This window comes from Gadus macrocephalus, chromosome 5 (genome assembly GCF_031168955.1).
Source record: "Gadus macrocephalus chromosome 5, ASM3116895v1".
Taxonomy (NCBI): domain Eukaryota; kingdom Metazoa; phylum Chordata; class Actinopteri; order Gadiformes; family Gadidae; genus Gadus; species Gadus macrocephalus.
The window spans coordinates 5395699-5421046 of record NC_082386.1 but is presented as its reverse complement, the minus strand read 5'-3'; the positions used below and the strand labels follow the sequence as shown (position 1 = coordinate 5421046).

Below are 25348 nucleotides of genomic sequence, written 5' to 3'. Positions count from 1 at the left end.
ATAAGGTGGGTTAAAGTTGTCGGTCGGTTTCACTTTCGAGGATTCCAGCTTTGAGGCTTCTAAGGGCAGTGTGGCCAGATTGTGCCCGATATCCCAACGAATCTGCCAACCCTGGCTGCAGAACTAAACATGCACCAACACCTCCATCTCACTCGGCACATATTGGTTTATTCAGTGTCTTATTTTATTATGCAGATTTGTTATTGAAGATGCTTTGCTCTGACTCAACAGATCATGAATTGCCTTTCACCGCCCACCGTGTTGATCCAACCAGTTCAGAAGATGGGGAGAGGCCGACACACGGGCAATGAATCAAATATCTTATGGATCTGTCGTGAGGCACAATTGTGTGTGTGCGAATTAACAGTTATGTGCAGGTTCATGTCAGAATAATATAAATAATCAGAAGCTTTAACTGATCTCAATTGTCTTCTCAAGTGTGTTATGCTATAGGTGTTATGCTCATATTTTAATGAGGATGTCCAGTAGACTTAAAGCATCAGTTTCTAGGCAGTTTGACCAAAGTCTCTCCTATGTGTCTAATAAACCAAGAAAATAATGGGTGTTATCCTAATGTTTTTGGTTTTTGATGTTTTGAGTTGTCGGGGCAAAGACTCAGGAGTCTCTGGAGATAAAATGGGAAACAATTGATTAAAGTTTGAATATACGTTTTCCAGAAGGATGTCTCCCATGTCACTTTCAATAGAGTTTGGAGGACAGCAGGGACAGATTAGCCCAGGATTTGTCAAAGGCTTTGTTACAGCCGCACGTTTAATAGATAAACCTTCAATGTTTATTTCATAAAATGTGTGTCAACCTAGGACAAACACAGCTGTCGCTCATAATTATAGATACTTAATTATTGTGGGCGACACCTGTGTTTGTCAAGGATGACACACAAGGTCTATGAGTTGATATTGTCTTGATGATTCAAGTTCTAATTAAGCAGCTTAGGACGATAAGAAAACATTACTATACCATAATCAAACTTAAAAAGTAACACTCAAAGGGTTTTGTAAATTATATTTATTTCCAGTATCAACAGATTACAAAATAGTGGTTAAACACAAGAACACTTCTTTATATGAGCTTTAAATAAAGTAATAAAATAGAATAAATGCATCGTTTTACAAAAGGATAATTCGGTCATCAGCCTGTGCATTCTTAACATCTCCATTTGCAAAAGGGACTAGCAGGCGAACTAGCAGTACGAAATACTTTCTTCCTATACTTTGGCCAAGGCTAACATATATAGCATTCATTCGAAAACAAAGCCACGGTCTGAACGAGGGCTGAACGATTTGGGGAAATAATCGAATTGCGATTATTTTGACCAATATTGCGATTGCGATTTAATGTGCGATTTTTATAATTTATTAAGTTCCTTATGTTGTGTATTATCCACTGAAAAATAAATAAATCATTCTTAGTATGACCAACACAACATTGGAAGCAGTCAAAAGAAAAAGTGCTCTTTCCTTTAGGCCAGGCAGATGTGTTGAGATTCATTTATATTATAAACTTCTTTATTAAACTATTGAATTGTAAAATAAAAATAAAAATAAATAAATCGTACTGATTTCCAGTCTTTTTTTTTTATCGCAGCCTTTGCGATTCGCATACCGCGTTCTATTACATCGCGCTTTCGATTTGAATTCGATTAATCGTTCAGCCCTAATTTGACTCCCTGCAGATTTATGCATACCGATTCGTCACATTTTGACACACACGCATTGAGGTTCTGTGATCTAAATGGACGCCTACATAATATCTGTGTGCTGATGATGGGGCGATCAGCATAACTAACCGAGTAAGTGTCGATGCTTTGTTTAAAACATAGATTCCGCTCAGGTTTCTAGACTAAACCTGTTGGTAATAGTTTCATAATAATAATGTTGATGCTTTGTTTAAAACATAGATTCCGCTCAGGTTTCTAGACTAAACCTGTTGGTAATAGTTTCATAATAATAAGCTGCGTTAGCGGTTATACAGTATACAATCTCTTGAAAGCGGTCTATAAAGCCAGATGCCAAATAATATACGTCTGACCACAGCATAGTGCATGGCTATATAAATATAGGAGGTCTATAGGTATGCCTTCAATACTGTCAAACACATGGGGTGCCGATTCCTCTTCAGATTGCAATCACAAATTAACGACTTCTTGAACAGAGATGAGTATATAACTTTGTAGAGTCAAAAAGGCCTTTAAAGTATACATAGTAAGGATAACATCTCCCCAACGTGCACCTTAATGACAAAAGGTACTTATTTGGACCGATGATTTAGTTGACAATTACCTAAACTATTCCCGAGTTTAGTTTTTTTTGTAGCTTAGTGAACATCCACAAAGACCCATTGTTGGTTCAGGGCGACATAACAGACCCGACTCCAGACAGTCCCCATCGCCATAGTAACCCAGTCTGTGAACACAAACTCAGTGGGGGAAAAGAGAAATAAAACAACTCCCACACTGTGTGTGTGTGTGTGTGTGTGTGTGTGTGTGTGTGTGTGTGTGTGTGTGTGTGTGTGTGTGTGTGTGTGTGTGTGTGTGTGTGTGTGTGTGTGTGTAAACTTTGGACGAAAAAGATGCAGGGTCATAAAGGGGTCTACGTTTTAAGACGAATATAGACATTTTCCCAGGAAAATCAATTTTTCCGTTTGTACGACCAAGTGGAAAAAGAGCTTCAACTTCCCATGCCACGGTCCGAGAGAACATCAAGCAGGTCGGGGCACCACAAAGGCTTTCTTTAAAACGCTTCAATAGCACCTGATACAAGTTTGCCTGCAAGTCAAGACAGGCGAGCCAGATGCTCAACTCAAAGCCATATAAGGTCAATGGCATAAAAAGGGATAAAAAATTAAAAAAACATGAAAACATAGATAACATAACCTGCTCCAATCTTATCAAGTGGCAACCGTTGTGTGTGTGTGTGGGAAAAACAACCAGACAGTATTACATCATCGAAATATGCCCCTGAAAACACACCCCTTTTTGAGAAGCAAAACAGATTACAGTGAGAACGAGGCTGACTGCATTACCTCCATCAACGACAGGGCTATGAAAACCCCCAAAACAACAACTGTAATGGTTAACACGGTTAATAACGCCCACAGACAGCGCGCCACACACCAGACTCCAATGAGGTGCGACAGGGTCTGGAAAAAGAATAAAAGGAAAATGTCCCTCCAGCGTGGACTCATAACCGGTATCCACTTTGGTATTCTGAACTGCTTCTTTACTGTGCTACTTTACTTTGGAGCGGCAACACACAAACACACCCACACAAACACACCCACACAGACACACAAACACACCCACACAAACACACAAAACACACCCACACAGACACACCCACACAAACACACCCACACAGACACACCAACACACCAACACACGCACACAGACACACAGACACACCCACACACGCACAGACACACCAACACACGCACAAAGACACACCAACACACCCACACAGACACACCAACACACCCACACAGACACACCAACACACGCACACAGACACACCAACACACCCACACAGACACACCAACACACGCACACAGACACACCAACACACGCACACAGACACACCAACACACCCACACAGACACTCACAGACACGCAGTGCTGAAGCACGGGCCGGCCCTTCGGTGCCCGTGCGCGCGTTGTCCTGATTGCGAGGTCGTCACAGGTGGCCACCTTTCCTCCAATCTACCTGGGGGTCTCCAGCCCAAGCCCCCCAAATCTGATGAGCTGATTGCTTTTCTGACTGCTGTTTGATGGCCGGTCCAGGAGCCAAGGCCGTGAGGAGCCCTTGTTCCCCTGGAGCTTAGCTCTGACCCACAAGAGGTCCGGAACGGTGGAATAGGGGGTGGGGAGGGGCTTTCACAACAAGACATGGTTGAACGTTACCACAAGCATGTTGGTGTGTTCTTTAAAAACAAGCTACAAAGCAATGGTCCTTGTCTGTCCGTCTGGTCCTCGTGTCCATGATTCTAGCCACATTATTTTGGTCGAAGGCAACAAAGCAGAGCATCTTTGGTTGAGAAAAAAAAAATTAATTTGCATATCGTTAAAATCCTACATCACCATATTTGGGCTTTCCTTCCCCACAAATCCATCTGTCCTCCGGTGTTGAGAGGTTATCCGAGGATGGAAATGAAAAGGGAAGGGAGGTGTTGCATCTGGGGGGGGGGGTTGAGGGGGTGGGGGGGGTTGGGTCCGTCGGGTGTACCTCCGTGGCCCCTAGGTGGGGGGCGGCCCCTCGTAGCGCAGCATGACGTTGAAGGAGCGGGCGAAGTTGTTGGTCAGGGAGCAGCTGGCCACGTCCTCGAAGAAGGGCAGCAGGAAGGCCAGCAGCAGCAGGGCCAGCAGCAGCAGCCACAGGGGCAGGGCCACGCGCCACACCCTCTGGAGGAGCCCGGGTCCCTTCTGCTGCACACAGGGACACAGACACAGTCGCTCACCAGGGGGTCGCTACTCCAGAGTGGAGCATCACGCCCTCCATGCATCAGTACAGATACATTCCCCTCCACTGAAAGCATGTGGACCAGGGGAACGTTGACGGTCCACTGGTATTATAATGGTGCATATCTCTGGTATTATAATGGTGCATATCTCTGGTATTATAATGGTGCATATCTCTGGTATTATAATGGTGCATATCTCTGGTATTATAATGGTGCATATCTCTGGTATTATAATGGCGCATATCTCTGGTATTATAATGGTACATATCTCTGGTATTATAATGGTACATATCACTGGTATTAAGTTTTTTGCATATCTCTGGTAATATAATGTCGCATATCACTGGTATTATGATGGTACATATTGCTGGTACTGTAATGGTGCATCCACTGGAACTACAATGGTGTATATCGCTGGTATTATGATGGTGCATATCTCTGGTATCATAATTGTGCATATCGCTGGTATAATTTTTGCATATCTCTGGTATAATAATGGCGCATCCGCTAGTACTATAGTGATGCATTTCGCTGGTATCATGATGGTGCGTATCTGCAGGATTATAATTAGGCATATCGCTGGTACTATAGTGGATGCATAATTTTGCCAATATGCACCCATACCGTGTAGCCTTGTATGCGCTTTGGTGTGCCTTTCGTGTTCCTCATTGCCGCGAAAAAAAAGAACCCTGTAGAAATGTGCACTTGCTTTGTATCCGACGTAAACATTACAGGGATGTTTACCCATGTCTGTGCTTACACCAGTCTGCAGGCAAACACAGCACAACAGAACAATCACCAATAAAGCAATAAACAAAGGAAACCAAACAGACAGGCACAAAGAGAGAGAGAGCGTTGACGGTTGACTAATTCACAGCCCAATAGATGTTCTGCCGCTCCCCGGAGACATTAGTCTGGGATCGGAGCCGCTGCTGTCATGCCAACTACAGTTCATCTATGATGTAACCTTTCAAAACATCCGCTCTAGACTGTTGCACTTGGTTTCATTCACCGATACCAGAAGCTCTCTCTCTCTCTGAAAGGGCACTGCTGCGACCCATTTCAGGGGAGCAGGAGAACCGAGTGGTTCGGAGTTGAATACATCACTGGTGATAGCTTATCGGCCAGGAGCCACAAGATAACGCACACAACAAGTTGTTAAACAACATGATTCAATTCCCTTTTTTTTTGGTGGTGCACAAATATGCATTTTTTTTGCACTGTGAACTTTGGCTTTTTTAGATAGTGTGCACACAAGGCAATTTAAATTCCATTACTATGACAGAAGAGAATAAGGAATTCTTTTTTTACAGAGTAGCATTTTTATGCATGGTCCAGTGATGTTGGGTACTCTTGATCCAGAGTTTCTGGCTGGTCTGACCTGCATGTACATCTTACATGTTCAACTCTTATCCTAGCGGTCTTTGTTGTATGCAGTGAATGGGTTAACCTAGTGATTGTTAGCGCTTTGCACTTGGTTCTATGAACTTCCTTACTGTACCAACAGCGATATATTGTTTCACCTTCTTCTGACAAATGTACTTATGCAAGTCGCTTTGGATAAAGCGTCTTCTAAGTGCCCTAAATGTAAATGTACAACGTCTTTGAGGACAGAGACAGTCTCCAAGGACTGAAGTGAACCTCTGTTAAGACCAGCTGTACCACACTAGTATCATCCATGACGGTAATACTTCACGTTATCAAACATAGACGATAAGGTCTGCAGGAGGACAGGAAGCGCTGGTGAAAACATTTCATTTGGAGTATGACGAGAGGCTCGTGACATCCATTGTTCCAGCGGAGGCTGCTCTGTCGGCAGCGGGGATCGACAGCGCTGTGGGTGTTACCAGGGCCTCCAGGTGTGGAGGCTGAACGAGGAGCAAGGCCGTGGCTGGGAGGCCGCCATGAATCTAATCAAACTGGTATTCATAGAGCTTTTTAAAACCACAGCGGGAGGTGAGACTTCCCCCGCCAGAGCTCACCAATTCTCTTTGTAACATCACAGAAACATTTCTTTGACTACATAACGTGAGGCTCTGTTCGTAACCATGTCTCATAATTAAAGCAGTTTGTGTGCAAGCTCCTTCACAGGACCTTTCAAACCATTGAAAATTAAGATTGGTTTAATTTGATTTTGGTTTACAGGGAGGCACATTCTTGTTACTGCTACCCTACACTGCAGTCACTGTGTGTGTGTCTGTGTGTGTGTGTGTCTGTGTGTGTGACTGTGTCTGTGTGTGAGGGTGTGTGTACAGGGCCATGTAAATTCCAGGTTAATGATCTGGGGTTTGTGTGAAACTAGTTTAAGGAAGCGAAACCTGCCAACAATAGCATCACCATGACTTCATATATGCAAACATGAGCAGGACAAAGACCTGCTTGTGCCCCTAACGTCGGTCTCTTGCATGTCCATTGTAATATACATTGCATGCGTGCACTTATTATAAGTACATGTTGTTATCCTGAGGCTGATAGGTGATAACGATTCACAGTTTTTGGACTTTTTGACACGTGTCACATTCAGATGTGAGGAGCGATGTCCCGTCTTCCCACAAGTTGCCGTGGGCTTTGTGAACCAACAGAAAGATAACAAGGTATGCTCTTTATGATGAAATCGTGTCACTCCAAACTTCTCTGCGGATGGAACAAACACGGTATTGAATGACGCCGGGGGAGGGACTCCTTGTCTCACCATGCAGCATGTTACCGGAGGCTATGCCCTCTAAGGTTGCCATGCAAACCAGGGTCCAATGGAAGGTGCTGCAGTGTGAGTTTAAGAGGGAAGCCCCCAGCACCCCGACATCAGACGATGGGCTCCTCATGCTGAAGACCTGGTTTATTTACAGCTCGGCCTGCTTCCAACGGAAACTAATGACTCTGAAGACTATTCTACAAAGGCTAGAGTTAAGGATGACACATACTCACTCAATTGCCCAATGGCCTTATTTTGGGAGAACCTCAAGTGTACGTGCATATCTACCGTCACAGGGACAGTCTCATTGGCCCCCTTGTTAACGTTTACTTTTCCAAAGTAATTTGTCTTAAGCAGTAAAGCAGGACATATAGTATTACAATCCGCTCTGTCCTGCTGCATCGACAAAAACAACAACAAATGAAAAAGCCACCAGTGTTATAGGGCACAATGTAAATGGGTGGACTCTCTGCATTACAAGAGAGTCGTTTCCAAGGAGGGCTGGAGGGGGGAGGAGCCCCTGAGAACGGGGCTCCCGGGACTGAGGTGGGGGGGCCATGGTGCTTTGGCATTCCTACCTACCCTCACCAACCCTGGGATGCTGAATGGAGTGGCTGGAAGAATAGGGGGTGGGGACCTGTGAGGCGTCTGGGTCAGGGTAGGCCGGGGTGCCTGTCCTGGGTGGTCCATGGTGGTGGTGGTGGTGGGGGTAGGGGCAGGGAGGGCCGGGGGACAAGGGGGCCGCTCGCCTGGATCACCAGTCAGGTGCTCAGGGAGGCTGACCCAACGGGGGACTCTCTAATGGGCATGAAGTCATCCCTTGAACTATGCCCCTCCCTGCCTGCCTGTGTGTGTGTGTGTGTGTGTGTGTGTGTGTGTGTGTGTGTGTGTGTGTGTGTGTGTGTGTGTGTGTGTGTGTGTGTGTGTGTGTGTGTGTGTGTGTGTGTGTGTGTGTGTGTGTGTGTGTGTGTGTGTGTGTGTGTGTGTACCTTTAGAATCCTCTTGGCTTTGACAGGCACCTCCTTAGTGGCCCGCACCCCCTAGAAAGAATCAATGAAGGGTGAGAACAGGCCATACTTTGCTACGTTACGCGTGCACACACAGAAACACACAATTTGTTACCGTCTGCTTTAAATAAACTTTCAATAAGAGAAGGAATGTAACAAAATGAGCAGTTCAGCATTTGATTATCAGTATAGGCTAAAATATCGAAAAATATAAGTTATATAACAAGTGATAAGATGCACTTCACTTTTGTCATGCCAAGGAATCCTTTGAAACTTCTAAAAAACGTCTGCTAACCTTTGGCACTGATGTAATAGCACCCTCTTCTGGCGAAAACTAAGCAGTGCAGAAAAAACAAAGGGACCTCTCCCAATACAAACATATCTGACGTTTTATCAGAGTATAGATAGATCCCATTCCCTTTAATAAAAAGAGCTCCGTTATACACTTGAAATAAAGATGTTTCTCTTGCAGTTTCCCTGCTTTCACAAAGGTGGACTTCCCCACAGGGCTTTCCCTTCCTCAGTGCATAACATCAGCCCCTCTCCCTCACCTTGGCGGTGAGCCGGGGTCCCAGGTCCCCCAGCTCCTTCAGCTTGGACTTGTAAAGCATCCAGCGGTAGCGCAGGTCCTCCAGACCGCTGTCCTCCATCAGCTCAGGCCCATCCATCCCGCCGGGCCCTTCCCCGGTCTGGGCCGTGACCCAGGCCCCGGCCCCTTCCCCGGTCTGGGCCCCGGCCCCGGTCTGGGCCGTGACCCAGGCCCCGGCCCCGGCTCCGGCCCCGGCTCCGGCCCCGGTCTGGGCCGTAACCCAGGCCCCGGCCCCGGCTCCGGCCCCGGCTCCAGCCCCGGTCCCGGGGCCAGCTCTGTGGCTGTCCTGTATCAGAAGCTGGAAAAGCTCCTGGCCCCGCGCCACGCCATCCCTCAGAGCCTGGGGGGAGATGGAGCAGGTCATAAGCAGACTCATTATGGGCTGCTCCTTGCATACACCAGGGGTCGTCGACGTATCTTCACCTCTCTACTACCTGTGCCCTGGAATATTTACATTTACATTAACATTTAGCTCATTTTGCTGACGCTTTTATCCAAAAGCGACAGTTCATACACACATCCACACACCGACGGCGGAGTCAACCATGCAAGGTGACAGGAGCAGTCAGGGTGAGGTGTCTTCCTCAGGGACACCTCGACACTCAGCTAGCTGGAGCCCGGGATGGAACAAGTCAACCTGCTCTACCTCCTGAGCTAAGCTGAACATAAAAGGAGCCGATCCACAGTTAAGAGTCACGAGGGACACCCTGGTTTGACCTAGTAATGCACCTCTGTAAAAAAGGGTCTGTTAGTCTCATAACTGAGGGAATGGACTAAATATTGATCAGTCTATCTAGTGAGGAGCATTGGCCACTTCAGTTACAAAGTTGTAGCTGACAGACAGGCGTCTAGCATCAAAAACGTTAAATCCCATATAATTGTAATAATATGAATTATCATTACTGAGCGTTATTATTATTGGCATCGAGGAGGTCCCAGTAGCATGCTAAAGCCACATTACCACGCGCACAAAACCAACAGATGCTTCATGTGTGGTCTTCAGCTGTTCGTCAGAACAACCAAAATAGACTCATTAGAGAATGATTCAGGAAGTAATCCATAATCCAGATAATCTCCTTCCTGAAATGTTTAATTGTCTTTTTGATCAACCAAAATTGAAACCTGTCCTTATGATCAACATTTCATTACTGGTGAATTCATGATTAACATGCAGACCTTTTCAGTAATATTCAAAGTGTGTGTACTTGTTATAGGATTTATTAATACAAACTTTATTTTTGTTTAACGGTACGCTTGTACTCTTTAATGACCCTCTCGCAGAGTGAGCGCACTCTGTAATTGGGCAGTTTGCGAGCCCTTGAAATCCATTGTACTCCAAACGAGTGTTCCAATGGATGTATCTCTGTATTGTCCAACACAAGTAGGACCAAGTGAACTGCCCCGGCTGGGTGTAAGTGCTCATAAATAGTACGTTTGTGAGCACGCAAAGTGGTGGGTACACACAGAATCTGAAGTTGGGGATTGGCTCGTTGGTTGGCACTATTGGAGCCAAGGCAGTTTGTAATCGCTTTGTAGCGTTGGACAAAAAAAAGACACAGCTATGGGAGATGCAAGAGGCTTGATTGGGATATAATGGATGTCAATGTTACACCAACTGCCCGGTTTTAGAACGCCTGTACACCACGAGAGGCGGTCAGTTAAATAATTTAAATCTCTACACATTAAAAGTTCAATAATCAAACTGGGGTATCGTCAAACCGGCCAAATCCTTCCGAAGGTTAGTGTTCTTTGCGGTGGTGTTGCGCAGGGTTTTCCTGGTCGTTAGAGGAGTGAGGGATAGGGACTGTCCTATAATGTGTTTATGAAGCCTTTTTACGACTATAAATATGAATAAGGGCTCTGCAGTAGTAAAGTAAAGTCTACACGGCTATACTTTATTCAATAAACATCTGACATAATATAGAATCCAAAATACATGCACTTCAGCTTATGAACATTTCAGAAAGGAAGACAGAATGTGCAGCCCTCACCTGCAGCTCGTCCCGTCTGATCTTGGTTTCTTTGGGGCCCAGTGCGGCCCCCTGGGTGCTGAGCAGCCCAGAGAGCCGTTGGCTCTGCACCAGGAGCCAGGCTTCAAACTCCCCCCTCTTGGACTCATACTCGGCTGGACTCAGGCCCCGCCCGCCACTCGCCTGGAGAAGAAACACAACTCTGAGTCATTAGGGCGTGATAACACCGAGAGCTTACACTGTGTTTACTGCAGCACAGTAAACACATCGATAAGGTAAGATGGTGGACCAACGGTGCCGTTAACTTGTTTATGGATCAGCCTGGATGAGATAAGATTTCTATTACTTTAACTTCCTTAATACCATATTTCAGGATTGAAAACATAAACATAATTCCAACTGACTTTATCAATTCACTTTCTGCGTAAAGAGTTATATGGGTAAATTAAATCAATATCAATTGTTAAATCGTACAATGTCGCATGGGAGATAATGGTTGGACCTTCGGATGGCAGCAAACTCACGAGAAGTAATGTGGATGCAAAAGATGGCTGAGAACTTTCTCGACTACGCCAAAGGCAAATAAGTCAAAAGCCGAAATTCAGTAGGAGATCATTTAAGATAACAACCAAAATAAGAAGATATAAGATATAAATATGAGGAATTGTGTCTTCACATTTTCTTAAGTCCAGGGATGAACTAGTTAAGCAGTGTAATTGATCGCCGTTTAATACCTAAAGAAAGAACGACTGAATCCAATCCAAAACTTCACCACATCTAATCTCACTCCTTCACGCCACTACTAATCCAATTCACTTTGTAGCTAATCTTAGCCCCTGCCTTGTAGCTATTGACCGCGATTGAACATCTTCAAACCGTCTCCCCCCTACCATGATGCAACGGGAGCAGGGATCTGGCTGAGACGGAGCATTACAACGCGAGGTTGATCGTACCGTCACGCTCCCATCAGCCCGCCACAGATACGATGCGGCGGCGGCGGTGGCGCCGGCCGACCCCGGGGGGCTGCTGCCGCTCTGCGGGGGGGCTGGGGGCTGCAGCGGGGCGGCGGCCCTCTGGAAGGGCTTGAAGGCCCCTCCGCCCTGGCCCAGACTCTCTGCCGGCGCCGGCCCTCCGCTCCTCCTGCCCTCCGACGCCCCGCCCCCGGCCGCGCCCAGGAGGCTGCTGGCCCCGCCCCCGTGTCCTCTTCCGGAAGCCGCCGGGACGCCGGGCGTCCAGTCGGCGGTGAGGCTGGGGGCGGGGCCCATGGCGCCGCTCGCCACGGACGCCCCTGTGACCGGTGGCTTCCCCGGGCTCCGGCCGCCGTCCACGAGGTCTCTGGAGCGCCCCTCCGCACGGCCGCCGGCCCAGCCCAGACAGGAACCAGCTCCGACGGCGGCGCCGCCGCCTCCGGCCTCGTCCTCCGGGTCGTCCACGGGCGTGCTCTGCCTGTACGGGCCGTCCAGGTCGCCCTCCGCGTCCAGCCTCTGAGCCCCCAAACCGGGGTTAAGGAAGCCGGCTCCCAGGCCCACTCCCGCGTCCCCCACCCCCGGGGGAGACCCCCCCCGGGGGGTCTGCCCTGCCCAGTGGCCGTGGCTCTGCCCGGGGGTGTCGTGGTCCGAGCCCTCCCCACTGGGGGCCCCAGACAGGGCCCGGGGGTACCGCCCCCCTGCTGGGAGCGCCGTGGTGGCCCCCTGGGGCTCGTCCTCTTGTCCGCCATCGCTCCACGCGTCAGAGTTGAGCTCTTCTGTGGAGCTGTTCAGAAGCCTGTGAGAGGTAGGAGCGCGCGCGCGCACACACACACACACACACACACACACACACACACACACACACACACACACACACACAAATGGAAGTACAGTCATAACATTCTTATAGCCCCTGTTCACTTACTATGGAACGCCATTTGTGCCAACCGAGAAAAGAAAGATAAACCCTCAATTATTTAAATTTATTTTAATATATGTTTTGTTGGTTTAATTTAATTGAATAAATGTTTAAACTGCTTCTATAAATGTTTAAACTTACTGAGTATATTGTTTAATTGGTCTGGAAACTTAATTAAATGTTAAATGCACTTCAAGCATTTGAAGTGCATTTAAATTAATTTAATTGGCTAATAAAATAAGAAAAATGAATCTATAAATATGATACATATGTAGTCAGATCCAATCATCTATTACAAAATGTAAACCAATTTAAGGATTTACTCTATCATTAATTAAAATTTTATTAAATTGAAACATTAAATTTAGTGCATATATTTGTTGCTGTGTTCACCTTATTTTCTAACATGGCACAAATAATGTTCCATTACTTATGACGAGCTGTACTATGGAGCTGTTTGGAGAGTCCTGCTCATTTGGGGCTTTCAGATAAGGTGACATTATTTAGCACCCTGCGTCACCTGTGTAACATGTTTGACTGGACAGAAGCATAAAAAGGTTCACAATTGTGTTTCCCATTCTCATATCTCAGGAACTACAAACATTTCTGCAACGGTCCATCCTAATAGAAATGACCCCCGGTGGTGACAACCCCCAGGTTCCCAGGGTGTTCCTCCTGGTCGGTGCGCTCTTCCCCCCCCCCCCCCCCAGTACCTGTTGAGGTTGAGGCTCAGGTCGTACAGGGCCATCCAGTCCTCCCGCAGGGCCTTCAGGTCCCGCTGTATGGCCGCCCGGCCCACCTCCGAGGTGTGCTTCAGCACCTTGTTGCCCCGGGCCTCCGTCTGGTGCAGCTGCAGCTCCATCCCCGGGAACTCTCCCAGGGCCCTCTGAGACGACACGACGACAACAGGCCGGTCATCCACTGCAGGGCGGCGGCTCGATGGGTCAGCGGCTTTAACGGCCTCGTTAACAATATACCCGGAGGGGGCTCACCGAGAGGGCGTAGCATTAAGGCTCCGTCCGGATCGCAGCCACCAGGGTTCGATTCCTGCCCGTGGTCTGTTGCTGCATATCCAGTTCAACTCTTTTTTTTTTTTATGCATAAAACACAGTGAATTGTGTCACGGTGGAACACTCTGAGCGGCCTGCTGGGCTTCAGCACTCAAAGCCACTGAAAACAGTGGACTCGCCGAGAGCCCAACACGTGGCGATGACTTCACACGCATTTCATTGTAGGTTCATTTATTATCTTTTAGTATCTTTTTTTTTTTTATGAATCAGCCAATTCATTCCATCGTTTTTAGGATTTCTTAAGCGACGCAAAATGCCATCGCAAGTTGATACAGTCTAAAGTGATGTCTTAAATGGGCTTGCTTTGACAAGCAGCCAAGAACATTATTACATTTTAATGAGCTGGAATTGAAATGCAAAACTGAATATTTGCATATCTGAAGCTATAAGCCGAACATCCCTGGCTTTTTAAAACTATTTCTTGACAAATGAGTAAAGCAATTAACAAACCATCAAAATATATATATATATATATATATATATATATATATATATATATATATATAATAAAATACATATTTAATACAATTCATCAACGAAGTGATTGATCATGGAACTAATCGAATGCACTGTGTCAATTCAGCCCTCCTTTTTCAAGTGCCAACACGCACATTCTTGTTGAAAGGGTCTGGAAAAAAACATTAAGGTTGGATTCACCCTCATCAATTCTGCTCTGTGACGACCAAGAATCCACTGGGATCCTCTTAATGAAGGGTGAGAAGAGGAGGAAGTGAGCTCTATTAAAAAGGACCAGGCAAACTCAATCTATCGCGACTTTAAGTCCAGTCTGCCATGATCACATTTGCTGCAATTTAACATGTGTAACATCGGTTAATTAATTGCTGTCAGAAAAAGAAAACACCACGGCGGCTTTCATACCTGATGATACTTTCAGCTCTGTCTACTTTCTTTCCCTCAATTTTGTATTTGTCTTTGGCAATTAGTAAGTGCCCCTCCAACCCTCAGGCACTAGTCATTTCATTTAGGCTTCATAACCGGCGGCGCCATTTTAAAGACAGGCCGAATATTGAAGTGGAAAACTGATTAATACTGTGGAGCGCAAACTCATCCAAATAAATACACAGAATAAAAAGTAAAGCTCGCATTTCAAGTGAAATGAAAGGAGCCTAAAAGTCCAGAACATAGCAAGGGCTAAATTGATGTTGCTTGGTGTTGCCAGGGCAACACATTTCCCTATTTTCTATCTCGCTCGTGCCCTCTCTCACACACACACACACACACACACACACACACACACACACACACACACACACACACACACACACACACACACACACACACACACACACACACACACACACACACACACACACACACACACACCTGAGTCTCCTGCCTATTTTCTCAAGCCAACGTGCTGAGGAAGAGGAGACAAAGCAACCGGGGTTGCATGTTAAAAAGCCGGGGTCATTATAAAAAGAAACACTCCTCTGTAATCTTACTTTCAAATTCATGTCGTGGAAGGTAAAAGAGATGTGGGGAAGGGATGGAGGGTTTGGGGAGGGCGGGGGTCAATAGAGGCTGTGATCATCTCTGGTGCCGAGGAGCTTCTGGTTTTTCTTAAAGAACAAAACATTGTGGCCAATGTTTTAGCTATGAGCGAATTTATTTTGGAGTATGCATCAAAAGCAGGCTGGCGGGCAGCGCGGCTCGCCGGGTGAGACCGACCTGGGTTCTCGCGTTTACACTTGTTGCACTGAAATCACACTGAACGCTCTTCTCAGAGGAGGTCGTTTTTGCTCCACCCGCAACCGTATTGAGTCAGAGCAGAGAGAGAGCGAGAGTGTCACTTGGTTAACAAAGCTAAATGTGGCCTGCCGTACGGCCACGCCCATGTGTGCAGATCATCCTCTGCCCGGGCCCGATGTGGTGATGAACTGACGTCCCTCCCCCTCGCCACGACCCCAGCACAGAGCCGTGAACATGTTGGGTTTGGAAAGCGGTGGTTTCCACGGGAGCAAGACTGGTCGTTAGCGAGGGACTGAGACGTGGACTCACAAGATCAACGCGCTCTCACAGGGCACACGGAGCGCATGAAAAACTGGAGCATGAAAATAAATAGTACCCCAAGGCCACTAATAACTCCAAATGAGCCATTTTTTTGGGATGCCCTTTCCTTCGCCTCAATTAAAAAACCATAGTCCAGCACCGTGCTTCTGCATTGCACCATGACAAGAGAGTATTAATCAAGTCCTTTTGCTGGGAGCTCTGTGCCTCTGCTTTCTATCTCCTCCGAGCATCCTTTGGCCTGCCCATTTTATACCTCTCCCCGGGCACCGAGACATTTAATTGGATGAGGAAGGCCCAGAGGTGTCCGATTGGTGTATACATCTCCAGATCTATTATTAGGTCAATCCCATGGTGTCACACACAGTCCGGAGACCTGCCCCAGGTCGGACCTTGATGGCTTCTCACCACATTGTCAACATAATGCCACTCCCACACACACACACACACACACACACACACACACACACACACACACACACACACACACACACACACACACACACACACACACACACACACACACACACACACACACACACACACACACACACAGCTGCCAGGCTTTCAAACCCAACTTCGTTTGAGTCTTTCAAACCTTCCACGGCACTGGGAAAAATTTGCTGGTTAAATTCAATTTAAATTCAGACCATGGTGTTGAAATAACATCAGGAAATGCACTCACCAACAAGTTTTTAAATGGTGAAGCTTTTATCTTGGCACGTAAATACCACTTGCAAACCGTTTATCACACATGCAAACCAAACGCCTGCACACACAAACGCACCTGGGCTTCGTGCTTCCGTTGCTCCACGCTCCAGTCTCCCGTGGGCCCACGGAAAGACTCCAGCTTCTGCCTCATGGTCTGCAGCCATTCATTCAGGCTCAGCATGAGGTGGTGGAAGCCCTGGTGCTCCTCGATGCTGTGCTTACTCTCGCCCACTCTCACCTGGGACAGGAAGGAAAAGAACAAAGAGAACCTTGCTTAAAACTTCTGCCCGATGGAACTTTTGCCTCCTCTTTATTTTTTGCGCCGCTGCCGGCATCACTTTTTTTTTTTATAGTTTTTGTCACTGCGGCCAAACCGTTTCTGTTCAGGATGATTCAAAATTAGGAGTCTACTCCAGAATAAAGTGGGTGTTTGGTGATGAAAAGAGAAGCAGAGTGTCTTCCTTTCAGAATATCCTCAAAGTGGTGGATGTTTTTTATTTTTATTATAATTATTTGTCATATTATTACTACACGAACCACATCATTTCAATGCATGGCGGAGTGAAAAAGAGTGCAGCTTTAAGGCAAACTCCGAGGAGTGCGTTGCTACTCTTACGCCAAACAATGACGGCCGAGGGGTCAGACTTTCTGAAGTATAGATTCTGACTAGTGAGGACCGCAATCACACCTCGATTGGGGTGATGGTGGATGAAAAGTACTCTGAAAACTACTCTGGTAGAAGAATAGGTCACTCAAGTCAAAGTATGCAATCACCATGTTAAAAAATCGTACTCTGTCCTTTTCATATAGCTAAAAAAAACCATAATTTTAGTTTTGCAAAAACTAGTCAATTAAGGGTATTGCATGTATCTAAATTATCTGTTTTAAAAAGGGAGAAAATAGGATATTTGCATTGGAAAATTCAGTATAGAATTACTCTGAATAGGTACAGAATGCTCAAAATTCTTAAACAAGTAAAGTACTTTCCAACAAAAGTGGGATAATAGAAAGATAGTTAAGAGAGGATCACCGATAAGTTAATGTTGAGCATGGTGGCACGTACTGTTTACTTGTCTCTGGCCAGGCCATTGTTATTACCCTGATCTATTATTTACACTTCAGGGTAAGCAGGGGTCTTTTTTTAGACGAAGCAAACGAACAGATCTGAATAGTGAAATCCTTGACATTAGTACTGCTTCATAATGCAGCATCTCCCTGTTTGGCACGTTTTGATCTCCATCCACCATGAACATTTGTTCATATAATGTAATAAACATTACCCGAACGAAACCATTGACCCAATGTTTGAATTTGGCATTCATCTGAGTAAATAAGACACTAAAATCTAAAAAAATCATATGATGCCAAGCTTTGAAGACTTAAAAGAAGTGATCAGGATTCTGGCACATGTTGGCCTACTCTGCCTGCATGTCATTACCCGACGCACATCTCTTTGAATTAATTTCTGTGAAAGCGCCGATGGTCTGGGAATGAATGGCACTAAAAGCCCTGATGAGGGAGTTATTTTTTCCATCGCTTGAAAAACATGGTAAATTCCCTCTGATCATGTTTTGCATAGCATGTTTTCATTCAGGGCACTAAGCAGACGCTTTGGTCCTGAGCAACTTACAACCATTCATAAACAGGTTCACACACCAATGGCGAAGTCAACCCTGCAAGGCGACAGCCAGCTCGTCAGGAGCAGTTAGGGTGAGGTGTCGTGCTCAGGGGCACCTCAACGCTCGAAATGGAGCCAGGGATCAAACTAGCCACCTTCCGGTTACATGTCAACCTGCTCTTTCTCCAGAACTATTGCCGCCCCACATGCCGCCCAATGGTCATGTCGTCATGTGACCTCCGAGCGTAGTTTGAGCACATAAGAACACTTTTGAGGCTTTTTTTTTTGCACTTTTTGCATGAAACACACTTGAATAAATAAATGCTATCAAGATCCCATGGAGAGATCACCATTAGGGCTGGGACGACGCGTCGACGCATAAATTACGTCGACGCGAAAAATGCGCGTCGATTTAAAAAAAAAAAAAAGAAAAAAAAAAAAAGATGGGCGGCGCCGGAGCGTAGTTGCAACGCGAGTGGCTCCTCAGACTTTCATAAGTGCTAGGCGCCACGCACTCGTTCCTCTAAAGTATGGGAATTCTTTAATGTGAAATGAAACGATTCCGTGATATGTCGTCTTTGCAAAATGGAGATGACTTTCCATTCTAGCACCATGGCAATTCACCAGCACCTGAAGAGGCGTCACCCGGTAGCAGCTGCAGATGACTGAGCACCGTAGAATTCTAAGAATGCATTACTTTGCACTTTTATTTTGGAATTTAAAGGCAATAAACATGTTTTGAAATGTTAAGGAATTCAGATATGTAAATCAACATGTATAAATTGCTATTAGTCAATTAATGGGGAGATAATCGAGAATCGAATCGAGATTCCACTCACACTTTAGAAGCAATCACGCTCAAAACCGAGGGGAGGATCTTGCACTTGTTTTGCTGGCTAACCACAGCACAAAAGGTGTTATAGGTGGTGGATTTTTCCCGAAGATAGGAGGAAGCTAAAGGCAGAGGATTATGCCACTTTTGGCTATTTTCCAAGGTGCTCTCTGCAGGACAGACTAGTGATGTGTGCAGGGTGTTTGACTCCCAGCTAAAAGGTTCTGGGTTCAAAGACGATGGGAGACTAGTTTGAGCAAGATGCCCGAACCACTTACCTGCTCCTTAATGGCATGCATGCATCTGAAAATCACTAAATAGCTTTGGATGAAAGTGACTCAATTGTAAATCGTAAATAGCGATAGACTCTGAAGCATTCAAATGAATCACATCTCCATTCCTAACCTCTCTAGTTGTGATCACATGATCATCAACCCGAGATTGCATGAAGATTCCATTGAAAAGAGTCATCATTGGCCTCAACTCATCTGAAGGTCTGCATCTCCACCACGGCCTCACCTGTACTGCCTTGTAGAGGGATTTCCATTCAGCAGAGAGTTTGTCAAACTGGTTCCTGTTGGTGGCACTGGAGGAGACTAGGTTCTCCAACGCCATGATGTGGGCCTCGCAGTCGTCCAGGTCCTTCAGGATCACCTGAGGAAGCCGACCCACATGAAGCACAATAAGCTACCTCACCACCCGTCTGTCCAGGGACCCTGTCCACTGAGGTGCCATCGTATGACAAACAGGCTCAGAAGACTAATCATGGGTCTACTACGTTTATGTACCGCGGCACAGAAAGTTGACTTATCTTGATAGACATACACAGTACCGTTCAAAAGTTCGGGGTCACCCAGACAATTTTATGTTTTCCATGAAAAAACACTTTTAACAGTTTTTTAGCTGTGCTAACGTAATTGCACAAGGGTTTTCTAATCATCAATTAGCCTTTTAACACAATGAGCTGAACATTGCATCATCAGAGTGATGGTTGCTGGAAATGGGCCTCTGTGTACCTATGTAGATATTCCATAAAAAAAATCTGCCGTTTCCAGCTTGAATAGTCATTTACAAAATCCACAATGTCTCGACTGAATTTCTGATTAATTAATCTTCATTGAAAAAAACAAGGACATTTCCAAGGGACCCCAGACTTTTGAACGGCATTGTATATACATGAAGGCCACGTAGGCCTTTGGGTCGTATAGGGACGGCGTTAACGTAGCGAGGGGTCTGAGCAGGCAACGCGGCGTCTATGCATGAATGTTTAAGCTTATCTTCACTGGTTCCTTCTACCAACCGTGCGCTGGCGCACGAAAGGAGCACAGCCGTTATTAATCTCAGCAGCAACTGCGGTGTTTGGGCTACAATGACGCCGCTGTGAGGAGGGCTTATTGCGATGTAGCAACCATCCATTATTACACGATATCATAGGGCTTTAATGAACCATGCCGAGGCGGCCCGCTCACCAGGGTTCATTAACAAGGAGAAAGGGACCTGACCATTTGATTATCGTCGCTGAAGTTAAAACCATTATAAAAGGATCTGTGCAGTGATGATCGGTGTAGTCACCTTGAGGATAAGAAAACAGACAGCGAAAAGGGTTGACATCTATCTATCTCTCTCAAACACACACACACACACACACACGTATTGACAAAGCCACATTCAGAGTAACCACAAATCATGCACGTTGCTATGCTACACACACACGACCCGCCCCTCTCTGCGTTTCAATTGTCCCTTGCAAGTTTCTATCTTTGTAAATTGTTATGGCTTCAGTGTTTGAGTGTCCACCAGCCGTTTCATCCTCCATTCTATTTTGCCATTTCTCGACCCATCAAACACTATAATCGACACTGATGGGGTGTGATGTGCAACAAAACAACAATACACAACAGACAGATGCAGGCATTTGGAGTACAAATGTGCACGGATATCGTTGGTCAAAAGGTTACGAATTAACTTACTATTGTTGAAAACATGGTCATAGTGAACACAGACACATCCCCCCCATTCAGGTGAGGGCTGGGTTTGCTTTTTTGTGTGTTTGCTTTGTCGCTGTTTTTGTGTTAGTTTGGCCTTCAAACCTGCATCTTTGTGTCGTCTTAACCCCAGGAAGGCCACCTAACGGGTTATGAGGATCTGAATCAACAGAAACCCCCGGAGAAAGCCCTCACCCAGAGCTGCTGGGCCTGGCCCTCCTTGGAGGGGACGTCTGGCCGGAGCACATCGACCACCGCCAGCCTCTGCTGGAGCTCGCTCAGTGTGCAGCGGATCAGCTCATGGGCAGCGCCAAACTGCTCTGTCCTGGACAGCACGGCCTGAGAGAGGACGACACACAGGAGCTGGAAAACACCACTCTTTGATAACCACCGATGACCTTTTGCAGATTTCCATGGTAGCAAAGTCAAACCCATGAGCCAACATTAAGAAGCGGGACACCTTACACTCCCCCGAATGACACCCAACAGCCCACAATGCATTGTATGGTCTGTTGGCGACCTGGCTCGGGGAAAGAAAGACATTTAGCAAGCAACAGCATGTTAAATAGTTGGGTGTTCAATACCCTACAGTCTATGAAGCGTTTCAGACATGGATTCTGAAATCCAGCCGAAGTGAAGACACACTGGGGGGTCGGACGTCAACAAAGACTGACCGTCGATATGAGTTTGTTGTGGTGAGGGAGTCATTATTTATGATGTTTGTTTTTGATGTTCGTCGTACATCGGCGGTCGTTCAGACACCCCAAACCTTCCCCAACCTCCCCCTCTCTCTCTTACCTGAACCTGGGTCTTCCTCTCCAGGAGCTGTGTGTGGAGCAGCTCCCGGCTGTTTGCGGCGGCACTCAGTTCGGCCCCCAGGCCCTCTGCGCGCTGGGGCCCGAACAACGGGGCCAGCAGGTCAGCCCTGCTCTGCAGCAGGTCCAGACGCTCCTGCAGCTGGACACTCTGCTTCAGGAGACGCTGAGAGAGAGAGAGAGAGAGAGAGAGAGAGAGAGAGAGAGAGAGAGAGAGAGAGAGAGAGAGAGAGAGAGAGAGAGAGAGAGAGAGAGAGAGAGAGAGAGAGAGAGAGAGAGACAGAGAGACAGAGAGAGAGAGAGAGAGATAGACAGAGAGAGAGAGAGAGAGACAGAGAGACAGAGAGACAGAGAGAGAGACAGAGACAGAGAGAGAGACAGAGGGAGACACAGAGAGAGGGAGAGAAAGAGAGGGAGAGAGAAAGAGAAAGAGAGAGACTTTCATCATTATTATTTTGTATCTTAAGTTGCATCTTACTTCTTATGCCTTGGTAACCCTTTGAATCTGAATCAGAGACAGATGGACAGACAGACCGAGACAGACAAAGAGAGATACAGACAGAGAGACAGAGACAGAGAGACACACAAACAGAGACAGGGTCAGGAACAGAAACAAAGACAGGGAGAGAGACTTCGATAAAGGATGCATGCTGCCCTAAATGAACAAAGCAAGGGAGTATGGGCTGGATCCATCATCAATATTGCTTGGTGAGGATATGGGTACATTAGCCATGAGCGGGCTGCCCCGCCTGACACTTACTTTATATCTTTGGTTGACTTGCTTGATTCTAGCGTGTTGCAGAAAGGATGTAACACTCCCTTTATCATCGCCTGTGTCAATGTGTTTGCAGAGTAGGAAGATGGAAAGTAAGCCATCAACAGGAAGTAACAAAAGAAAGACCACATGCCAAATTCAGAGTGCTCAATGGGATGTCTCATTAAAAAGCAAGAGCTTATGGAGAGGCAAAGGAGTGAGAGAATCACATCATTGTATTTGATTTGCATGATTTTGTGTGTGGGTACTTGTATCATTACACACATTTGTAATGTAATTAATGGGAAAAGGCTGTCCATGTGATAGATGATCAGTTATAAAAAGCTCCTAACATCAAGTCAAAAGGATCTTTGTTGGGGGTAATTTGTTGTAGTGTGTGTGTGTGTGTGTGTGTGTGTGTGTGTGTGTGTGTGTGTGTGTGTGTGTGTGTGTGTGTGTGTGTGTGTGTGTGTGTGTGTGTGTGTGTGTGTGTGTGTGTGTGTGTGTGTGTGTCAGATTCCGAGCAATTCAATTCAAAGTTATTCAATACATTTCTATGCTCAAAAGAGAAAGATGGAGTTTGCTGAATTAAACTTCTGCCTGTCGCCTTCCAACCTGATCTAGTGTGGTTTCATCCATCTCTTTTGCTGATTACAACGGACTGGGTTCTGGTCTTCGCCAAGCTCTAGCTAAAAGGATCTCCACCTAGCAGTAAAGCGGTCAACACATGGGCACCCAGCAAAGCATCAGGTGTTGGAATATAGCCAGCCATCAGAAGGGTGTTGCACGCACGCACGCACACACACACACACACACACACACACACACACACACACACACACACACACACACACACACACACACACACACACACACACACACACACACACACACACACACACACACACACACACACACACACACACACACACACAAATACCTGGTGCTTCAACAAGCCATTACAACGTTTGGTCATATAACGTCAAGCTAAGCTATGATCTGATCGGAGACCTTTCAGCATCAACCGGGTAAATTATGAAATAGTTACAGTATATCTTTGAGCGCTGCGCCAAGGTGGAGAATCTGAGCGGTCCCCTACACCAAGGTTAGGTTAGCATCAACGCTAGATGAGATGACAGCTCATCATGTCTTGACCGCTTAACTACTAAGTGTGTAAAAGGGAGGCCTGAAAAGAAACAACTATCTGCACGTAATCCAAGGAAGGCCCATGCGCTCCCAATGAAGTTCTGATATTAAGATACTTTAATCTAATTTCAGTTAGTGCAATGATTTACCGGAATAATTTTTCAGATTGTGCCTCAAGAAATGCTGTTTAAATTGTTTTCAAAAAGGATGGTTTCGTTTGAACTGCACAAATTCAGACTACTGATCGACCTTCTAAAACGGCAAATTAGATGAACAAATTGGATTTGATTTTTGTTAAGTGAACACCAAAACAAGGAAGCCCTTGAGGATACATTACGAGTTCAAAACACATTTTTCTGTTTTGATTTTGTAGCTCAGTTAACAGTTTACATGCATTTTCTTTAGCTAAATATTTGAATATTGAAAGGCCTTCAAATACCGATCATTAGTTTCCTGTGTAAGTGTTTGAACACAATGATTGGTGATGGAATTGGCTGCAACATTGGCTTGGGAACCAATTGGCATTTTTGTTTTACTTCACATAAAAAAGACATTTCCACCAATGAAACACACCAATTTGGGCAGAATTAGGTGTTTGTCGCTCATCGTGTCCAGGATGGGGAACCCTAGACCCCCGCTTCACGTACCGGCCCCCCCCCCACCTCCCCCTGCCAGACTCCCTGCTACAGCATGTCCGTAGACTGTGATGCAAGGGGCCATCTACAATCTTGCCTAGGGCACCCAATTGCTCAGGGCCGGCCCTATCAAAGACCTTTCTAAGTGCCTATTTAATTTAAATCAATTAATTTAAATAACATTTATTAGCAATGTCATAAACCATGCGGGTCACCGCACCAAAGCCCCGTTGGAAATCTAAAGGGGCAAGGACATGGATCAATCCTCGACTGACTTAATCAAAAGCCTTCCCTTTTTAAAAATCACTGCAAGCATCATCCTCCTAAACATAAATGGAGAAATCAAGTTAAAACTAATTGCTGATCAAGGATTCAGAATACAGTATCAAGGATCTGGCAAAATAAAAAAAACTCAAACTGATTGTTTCTTTTTACAATTATTTAAAAGCTTTAGAAATGTTGAAGGACTTTTATTATTATTGTAAGTCAATTCAGTAGACTTCTTAAAAATACAGGACCCGAGGACACTCTGGGGGTTTTGTCAAGCCTGAGCATGAAACTCGCTACCACTGTCAGCTCATCTCCTTGTGAACTCCCTACTGGCGCCCACACAATCAAAACAAAACTTCACGTTGGAGGAGGAGGAAGGGAAGGTCCCCCAAAGCCAAGGTGTTATACGTATCATCAATACTAATCTAGGTTTTGAAAATAGGAACATCTAATTTCAACAATGGAAAAACCCTTCCCTTCATTGACCTTTTGATTTCCTCTTCTCATTGCTTGATGGACGATTTATTTTATGTTGCAATGCTGAGCAAGAGCCATGTCTAAAACTCTGGTATTCAGTGTCACATTACACTTAATGGAATGGGTTTCCCATCTAAGAGCCGTCACACCAAATCAAATGGCACTGCCTACCGCACCCTTTGCATTTTGTATTTAAAGTCTGTGTTTTCATATATTTTGTATTATTTATATATATTGAATATATTTCTAATATCTTACTTTATATCGTGTGCTGTTGATTTTTTATTGATTTAGTTTTATTGTTGTATATTTCACTTCAGCACCAATATACCACAGCAAATTCCTTGCATGTGAAAGCCTCCTTGGCTACACTACCTTTTCTGACTTTA

The 25348-nt window shown here is 45.7% G+C and overlaps 1 protein-coding gene across 4 annotated transcripts in view; it reads right to left on the bottom strand.

Moving 5' to 3' along the window:
• Window positions 1–1011: 1011 nt before the first annotated feature.
• syne3 (spectrin repeat containing, nuclear envelope family member 3) overlaps window positions 1012–25348 on the bottom strand; it is a 43862-nt gene continuing 19525 nt past the window's right edge. For 2 of the 4 annotated variants that reach the window (XM_060051841.1, XM_060051843.1), the window contains exons 9-20: window positions 21661–21843; window positions 21058–21201; window positions 19397–19531; window positions 16504–16665; window positions 13332–13504; window positions 11685–12495; window positions 10753–10914; window positions 8982–9101; window positions 8724–8861; window positions 8155–8205; window positions 1945–4438; window positions 1012–1866 (exon numbers count right to left, since the gene is read on the bottom strand). In XM_060051841.1, coding sequence (XP_059907824.1) covers window positions 4250–4438; window positions 8155–8205; window positions 8724–8861; window positions 8982–9101; window positions 10753–10914; window positions 11685–12495; window positions 13332–13504; window positions 16504–16665; window positions 19397–19531; window positions 21058–21201; window positions 21661–21843 — 2268 coding nt within the window. In that variant the 3' untranslated portion in view covers window positions 1012–1866; window positions 1945–4249. Of the gene's footprint in view, window positions 4439–8154; window positions 8206–8723; window positions 8862–8981; window positions 9102–10752; window positions 10915–11684; window positions 12496–13331; window positions 13505–16503; window positions 16666–19396; window positions 19532–21057; window positions 21202–21660; window positions 21844–25348 lie in introns of all 4 variants that reach the window. The other 2 variants (XM_060051845.1, XM_060051842.1) reach the window with 2 other exon arrangements.